The sequence below is a fragment of the Cystoisospora suis genome (genome assembly GCF_002600585.1).
Source record: "Cystoisospora suis strain Wien I chromosome Unknown contig_3216, whole genome shotgun sequence".
Taxonomy (NCBI): Eukaryota; Apicomplexa; class Conoidasida; order Eucoccidiorida; family Sarcocystidae; genus Cystoisospora; species Cystoisospora suis.
The window spans coordinates 1-8352 of record NW_027156011.1 but is presented as its reverse complement, the minus strand read 5'-3'; the positions used below and the strand labels follow the sequence as shown (position 1 = coordinate 8352).

General features: G+C 47.3%; 2 protein-coding genes across 2 annotated transcripts; one reads left to right on the top strand and one right to left on the bottom strand.

The window, feature by feature from the left end:
- Positions 1 to 15: 15 nt before the first annotated feature.
- CSUI_006371 (uncharacterized protein) lies at positions 16 to 1978 on the bottom strand. Its single transcript, XM_068066534.1, has one exon. The coding sequence runs from the start codon at positions 804 to 806 to the stop codon at positions 615 to 617; it is 192 nt and encodes a 63-aa protein (XP_067921491.1). The 5' UTR covers positions 807 to 1978; the 3' UTR covers positions 16 to 614.
- A 1780-nt stretch (positions 1979 to 3758) lies between these two features.
- CSUI_006370 (protein phosphatase 2c domain-containing protein) lies at positions 3759 to 8352 on the top strand (the record flags this gene model as incomplete). Its single annotated transcript, XM_068066533.1, has 4 exons — positions 3759 to 5030; positions 5959 to 6657; positions 7268 to 7674; positions 8321 to 8352. Coding segments are annotated over exons 1-4 (1412 nt in total), but the record flags the coding sequence as incomplete, so codon positions are not given.

Genomic DNA, 8352 nt, shown 5'->3' with positions numbered 1-8352 from the left:
TAACTAACTATTTAGATAGCTCAAACTCATCATTCGAAAAGAAAGGAGAAAAGAGGAGAGAGAGAGAAAGAGGACTCCGAGACACGGAGAAGCTTCTTTCCCGGTGTGTCAGATTGTATTCCTACAGGTGAGGGAGCCGCTTTCAAGATGTGAAGAGGCGACAGGTTCCTGTCAATAAGAGGAAAAGAAACAAAAAGCCCAACAGGATAAAAACGGAGGAGGACGTAAGACGGATCGACGCCAAGAAACACTTCGACAGATACAACAACTGAGAAGAAGAAGAAGAAAAAGAAGAAGAAGAAAAAGAAGAAGGGTAACGAACGGATTGGCTTGTTGTCAGGATGACTGGCTGCAACTTCAAAAGAGATTCAACTGCCCCCGTTCTTTCCTGCTGCTGCAAGCAAGGAAAGGAAAAACAAGGAATTATCCCACAAGGTTTTTAATGAAGCGGAGAAGGTGTACCATGAACAACAGACACACAATCCTGCTTTGAGGGAGGTGTACATACACCGGAGTTGACGGCTGCTACATTGAAGGTGGGGGGCATGGAACTATCAGGAGGGAGCATGTGCATACCCGTTCTTTCCCTCTTCTCTCCACTGTCGAGAAAGAGGTTAGGCTCCCTCGAGAAAGTTTACGGCCCATTCGGCCAAGCGGGGAAGCCCTATAACATGGTTAGCTCGTCTACCCTGTAGAAAGTAGAGAATCCCTTCGCCCCACGAAGCTGAGCTACACAAGAAATCGAGACAGAGAAGCGGAGGTGTCTGTCTCAAGGCGGGTCCAAGCCAAACGTCTCTCCCACGCATATCGAAACTGGGCGCCCGGGTGGGAAGAAGAAACAAAAGTGTCGCTAGGCTCTCTCTCTGTCGATAAGCTGTATAAAGCACTTCTCTTGCTTCGTTTTCTCGTGATTTAGAGAAGCGCCTGTGGGGAGGAAAGCCTCGAAGGTCATATGATCATGTCCGATTTCGCTGGCAGATCGTGTTGTAGGCGCGCACTACCGACCCGAAAAGAAGACGAGCTCAGTAGGAAGAACACGAGAGAAAGAAAGTAGTCAAAAACCACCATGTCGCAAACTCATGTTGAAAACCTCGCTTTTGCATTCTTCTCCAATAAAGAGTGAAGAGAAATCATAGTTTCTTACGCGTTCGATACAACAAAGAAAAGGTATCACGGCGAAAAAGGCACCGCGGCCGGGTTGTGAAGGTACAGTAGGACGGAGATGATGTGGTCGACTGAATTGGGCAACTCTAGGAGGTAGATGTATGTGCAGAACGAGAAGAGGACATATATGCAAGCGTTGTCTTAATCTACACGCTACGTTTTCTCTTCCCGACAAAGGTAAACCTCTCTTGAGAAGGCAGATTCACAAAGACCCTCTCCTGGGCTTAACCAGAGATATCGTCATGAACAAAGACGGAGAAATTCGTTGGCAAGGCACAAGATGATAACGAGGAATGGAAAGGGTCATGGTAAAGTGATGAAGAGAAGTAAAACAACGGACGAGGGAACGAAGAGTAGAGCGGGAGAGAGAGAAGCTTGGAAGGGCGGGGGGGGCAACCCGGGAGACTTCGTTTGTGCACGACGTGAGGAGACGTCTTTTGTAACGGTGCGTGTGCTGAGATCGACTGGCGAAGAGGATTCCTTGACAACGAGAATGAGATTCTCATATACCAGACACGACTCCTTCAAGATTCTGGACGCCAAACTGAGGCCAGCTCACCCCCTAGGTTCGACACGATTGTTTCACACTCCAAGCGGGAAGTTCCTATCAACATGGGATGATCTCTCTCTCCCATCGTCTTTCTTGCCCGCGTGACAGCAAGCAAGAAGGCGAAGGTCCATCCGCCCGTCCATCCAGTCAGTGTGTAGCGCGGGGAGCCGCCGCGTGGGAGTTCGATTTGCCGTAACGGTGGAGGACGCAGGTCGGCACCTCGGACAGAACTTCTCATTAAGAAAAGTTCATCGAACCCTTCTCTTGTAGTGGCACACGAGTAATCAAACCCTGAAAGAAGAAGAAGATCTACGCCATTGAAGATGTGTGAAAACGCGGGAGACACGTGGTTGTCGTCGTCGTCACACTCTAGTAGGGAGGGGGGTGGTGGGCTGGTGTTGTTATTCTTCGCTTCATGCGCAACGAGTTGGTTGAGCGGTTGTGGTGTAGCAGCATCTCAGGTGGTGCTGATCTCGGGTGTACCGCTTTTCCACGGAACTATACAGATTGGTAACCCAAGGTATTTCGCTCGTCTCATCTCTCTAACATACATGCAGTGAATGATGTATTATGAAAGCAAACTACCGCGGTGCCATCTCCACAGAGACAGTCGTCTTCACTTGGGTTTGCTGCATCGGCCCGTCTCACGCGCACCAACCCTTAAAGAACACACATATCCAGAAACCTAACTGGACACCAAAGAACCTGAGCAAGCGAGCGACCCCTGCCGGCACGGGCTTCTGTCTCGAACTTCGTACGGCCTCTCACGTGGAAGGCTCCTCGGCGTACCAACGCGCCTCTCGGTCGCTCCGACTGCTGGACGGCGGCCCTTCGTGGTGCCCCGATATGATAAGGAGGTGCCCCTCTCCCGTTTTCGCAGTGGCACGGGAAAGAAACTAATTCTGCCAGAGGAGATTTACCAATCAGCCTTCTTCTCGCTTCGAAGGGGACCGTACGGAGTAGATCGAACGAAGGCACCTCCTGACCTGATGCTATCTCGCCGTTTCCGATGCGGCCTTTAACGCTCTAACTCCCCCCCTGCCGGGAAGGACATATAACAACCTGAAATCTGGAAGTCGGAAGCCCAATGGTCGCGTTGCTACTTCAGACGCAGTTCCAGAACAGAAAAATCTCCGCCGGACACTCAGTCCTTCGGGGTTGAGGTACAAAGAACTGCACTGAACGGTGCTGGACCGGAGTGCACCAACCGCCATCAACTGAGCCTTTCCTTGCCTCATTGAACAACCAAGGGTGGTAGTTCAAATTGCTGCCCAGAGAGCCTCCCTATCTGTCGGACAAGGATAAAAACAGGTGAATGAACAAACGTAGCCCTTCCCCTGATACGGAGAGCTGTTGTGTGATGTAGTCCGATCGCCGTAGCGATTTCTTCTCTGTAGCCGGACCGTGGCAGCCACTTCTTTCATCCAAAAAAAAGAAAATTCCTTGTTAATCAGATGAGCCTCAGCGTGTATTCAAAGAGAAAACATTTCACGGTGTCCAATCCGGACTGCGCAGATTGACAATTGAGGTAGGTGTACATTCGGATCGGCAACGGTTAACAGCGGCCCACGAACGACGGTACGGAGTATGAGAGACAGCTGACACCTCTACAATAAAGAACTACACAGAAGTCACCATTCCTTAACCGACGGCGGCAGGATTCGAACCTGCGCAGGCAGAGCCTAATGGATTTCTAGTCCATCTCCTTAACCACTCGGACACACCGCCTGTTAAGTGTGCTTCCATGTCTAGGGTGAATATCAGTGTCCATTTTTCCAGCTCATTACCTTGATAGACATTGCAAGAAATCTATCTTTGCAATCTTTGGGCATCAGTTGTACGGTACACCTGCAAGGGAAGGACTTCTTGTACTCCGCACTGCCTTTCTTCGACTCTCAGGTTCGTGTCTGTCTCGTGGTGAGCCCGGCCCCGCGAGACTCAGTGGTGGAACGCTGGCCACCCCCAGGTATCTGTTTGCTTCTCCTCGGTGGGGGAGACTGAATCTGAGTCGTGTGCGTGACGTCAGGAGAGTAGGCCGCAGTCTCTTTTCTATTGTACGACAATGGAATTCTTCTATTTCAAGAGCTGGCTATTCTTGTATGTACATCACACACACATGCGGCGAAGTAGAAGCGAGTAGTTTACTTGGGAGGACGGGCGCGAGCGAAGCAGAAACACTCACGGTCTTCCGTCCCTTTCAACACCCCTGATACAGCTGCTAGATTCTGGCAGGCCTCCTTGTCCAGCGCGTCCCCCCTTGCAGAGTTCTACATGGAGAGTGAGCACGGCGTGGAGATCTTTTCAGGACTTCCTCTTTATGAGTGAAATAGATTGCTTTCTCGTTGGTTAAGCTGAGGTTCCTTTAAAGAGGTGAACGGGAAAGGCGACTGAGGGAAACCCAGGCCTTTACATTCTCCCAGCTGCCGATTCGGCGTCGCCTTCTACATCTAGGCTCATCTTTCATACTCCTAGGGGAAGAAACCACTAAAAATCTAGTTGTATTCCTCGTGGAGCTTTTCCCAGCTCTGTCTGCTGACCGGGCGGCAGGTGTACGTACACCTCAAGCTGCAACTCACTGCCCCCGGCTTGTAACATCGCGATGACCTAACTCAGCGTTTCGATTCTTGTCTTCTCCCGCGTGAATTGTTCTTCGCGAATCTCCATCGTGTCACCACGCTATCTCTTTACATCTTCATCTTGTTACCTACATGCTTTACCTCGACAACTTCTTGTGTGCTTTCCACTCGTCCGTTTCCTTCTTTCCTTCCTTCAGTGAATTCACTTCATTCTTCCGCGATAGGGTACTTCCCCCCCCAGTCATCAAGAAAGAACAACTTTACTAAATCTCCTTTCTCTTCTTCCCTTCTCCACCTCTCCTCTTACCTCGGCAGGAGAGAACAAAGAAACTGCCTATGTATTACCTGAGCTTATCTCTCACATATCAATAGTCCCCCCTAGTAGTCCAACACAGCAGGTGGTTTGTCCCGTCGCTGTGTCGGTGGTCTTTAGAATCGCCTTTCCAAGTTTCTGTGGTCCATCGCCATGACAATAGAAACGACCTCTTCTTCCTCTTCTTTCTCTCCTCCATTAGAAGAGGAACAGAAAACTCCCGGGACAGAAGGACAAGATATAAAGAAGCGAGGGAGAGATGCAGATAGCTTATCATCCGCTTCTTTTCGGGTTCGTATGGAAGCAAGGTTCATGCAAGGTAGACGACCTCAACAAGAAGATCGACATGTCCTAACAGAGAATCTCGCATCCTTGGTCGAAGGGGGGAAAGATAAAGCTGCTATTGAAGCACTCAATCTTCACCCGGGTAAGCCTGTTTTCGATAGAAGTCTCTTTCTGGTCTTACACCGTTATCTCATACCCATACATACGTATGTATCACTCTCTCTCGATCACCTTCTTCTCTCCGTCCGTATCTCTCTCTGTGTAATCCTTTGGAGATCTTCTTCTCTCTCTTTCTCTCGAGCCTTCCACTTCGCAAGTGTGTATTAGAATACAGGTGGGTGTACATACAACTGTTCTCACTAGGCCCCTCCACTGGGACTAGCGTCGGCAGGGGAGTCCATGTATATAGAGACGTATACATCAGTCACTCGTGTTTCCTAAGAAATGTGTCTGTATGCATGGACCTATCTATCGACGGGAGTGGCACGGCTACGTACACAATCTAGACAGGGATATGATCCTCGATGCTGTCTCGAATTCTCTCTTCAGAAGTAGGAGGTTATCGGCCTTACGTGCTAGATCGTAAGGACATCTATGTCTCTTTAGCCTTTCTATGGTTAATCTATCTATCTATCTCTCTAGATCTCTTATGAATCGTAGAAAACCAACTCCGAAGAGTCAACCAACAACGTGACCGCCCACTGGAGTGTACGTACACTGAAGATACTACCCTGCGCCTATGCCTCTTAATCATAAACAATAGATCACACACACAGAGATATGGATATCTAGATTTATGGAGATCTTCCCTCCTTTTCTTTTTCTTCATCTAGATGTAAACACCTTGGTACTTCTTAGAAGTCTCCTTTTTCATCTTCACCACTAGTCTAACTCTTCTTTCTTTCTTTCTGTTCTTCTCTGATGTCTTCGCTTCCTTCATTCAAATCTCTAACCATCCATAATTCTTCTCTATCTCTCCCTCATTCTCTTCTTCTTCTTCTGTCGTCCCTGTCTCCCTCCCTGCCTCTTCTTCTTCTTCGGCTATCTTTCTTTTTCTTTCTCCCTTGCAGCCTCGTTAGTGGCTCTCTTTGACGGCCATTGCGGATCTGTCTGTTCGCATTTCTGCTCTGTAAATCTCCCCACCCGTATCGCCTCTTTCCTTGTGAAGCCTCTTCCTAAGTCTAAAACAAATCAATTCTCTCTTAAACAAGAGACCTCCTCCAGCACTCAGTCTCATAGTAGCAGTAGTAGTAATACTAGTAGTAGTTGCCAAACTACTACTAGTACTACTTCTCCCTCTTCTTCTTCTTCCTCTTGTACAGAAAAGAAGACAGCTGTTGATTCTTCTCAGAGTGATTGCCTTCCAAAAGATATCTCAAGACAGGAACACCCTTCTTCTTCATCCCCCCGCTCAGGGGAAGATGGTCTCCACTCTTCTTCTGTCTTAGATGAAGGAAAGGCCCTTCATGAGAGCATTCTATATAAGATGACCGGCAAAGGCGCCAGTCCTTTACCTCCCTTTCCTTTGAGAAATGCCAAGCTTCGAGGTCTCTTTCCTAGTCTAGCTGCACGTCTTGTCAGTGCTTTCAAACATACAGATCGAGAATTTCTTACGCTCCACCGCACTCTCAAAGTTGGGGGGTGTACAGGCATTGTTCTCCTCGTTCTAGATGATTTGGCTGTAGTTGCCTCAGTCGGCGATTCCCGGGCTGTCGCTGGAGTCTATACAGGGGGCAAACAACACAAAAGGCAAAGGCTACTTCACACAGGTACGTCTCCATCTATCGATCTATGAAGACCTATGTACATAAGTTTATATGTATCTGTCTACGTGGACATACCATCTATGTAGGTATGAAGAAGGGTATAAATCTGTATGAATACCTATGTGTGCATGCCTGTGAGAATATGTATGTGTGTGTGTCTGAGAATCCATCTATCTTTCTCTTCTATCTATCTATCTATATATCTATATATCTATCTATGTTTAATCTATCTATCTATCTTTAATCTACCTTCAATCTATTTATCTAATCCATCATTAAGCTACCTATTCATCTACGTTTGATCTATCTATCTTTCTTCCTTTCTTTCTTTCTGTCTGTCTATCTCTCTATCTGTATATTGGTCTCTAAACTATGTCTGCTTGATCTATCTTTCTTTGGACTTTCTCTTTAATGGCTTTTTCCAATTGACTGGCGGCGTCGCCGTTGGAAGGCTTCTCATCGTGGGGTAGGCGTGTCTGTTGTTTCTTCACTTACATGATTTTCTTCTCTCTTCCTCTGTCCTCTCTCTTTCTTCTCATATCTATTTCTTCTCCTCTCATCTTTCTTTCCGTCTTCTCCTCCTCCTCTGTTTCTTCCTCTTCTCCTCCTCCAGCAGGAGATCACCCTACAGCTCTCGTCCAGTCTACCCAAGTCAACGGAAGAGACACTTCCTCCCCTCTTAAGGACAGCCATACTTCGACAAAACCGGAGATCTCCTCTTCTTCGTCTTCAACGACGACCGCCACCTCTTCTTCTTCAGATGTCTCTACTAAGGCGAAAGAAGAACAGAGTAACGGCAGCGCCCCCAGGCCTGCAGGGGAGTCAATCAAACATCGAAGTGAGGAGAAGAGGGGCGAGAAAGAAGCGGAAGAAGAAAGCCCAGGCGGGTATTGGCAAGCTGTAAGAGTAACAAGAGATCATAAACCTGATCTCCCTGAAGAGAAGGAAAGAATAGAAAGAAACGGAGGACAGGTCATCCATGTCGGAGGGATTGCTCGTGTCGCACCGAAAGGCTTTGAGGTGAGTAAAAGACATTCTATTTCTCTCTTTCTTACATTTGTCGATCTCTCTCTCTCTATATATATATATGTTGTTGTATAAAGGAAGTTAGTTATCTTTGTCTACGCATGCATCATGTAGGTAGATGGAGATTGATAGAGATATGTGGATGGGGGAGCCTGGATACATAGCTGTCATTCCTTTCGAGAGGTGCAGGTTCAATATAGGAGATAGGAGACTTCAATCGTCAAGTGTAGGTCTCATATCAGGATATATTGATCGATTCTCTCTCTGTGTGATGTTTAGTTCATCTTGCCGTGGAGAAACTCTATCTACCTATCCCCATGGGTATCTGTCTATTACACGAGTTGTTATGTCTACGGCTATCTATCCATCTATCGATCCATCTACCCATCTGTCTATCTATCTGTCTATATCCCTGGGTTTGATCTATCTATATCCAAATATCTATCGATCGACTTAGCTAGTATATTGGTGTTGGTGTATGTATGTTTCTTTTCTCTCGTTTCCTGGCAGATGATGGATATGAGCTGTCGTTTCTTCTTCTTGTCTTCTCATCAAGTGCTTCTAGACAGTTCTGTATGTTCACACATCTTCTGTCTGTGCATGCATGCATACCTATGGTCTTGTCTATGAAATCTTCTAGGAGAGAGCGAAGAAAATCAAGATGGAACAATG

Bases quoted from the DNA above. Each gene is read 5' to 3' on its own strand.
- CSUI_006371 (XM_068066534.1), bottom strand. From the start codon at position 806: ATGCGTGGGAGAGACGTTTGGCTTGGACCCGCCTTGAGACAGACACCT.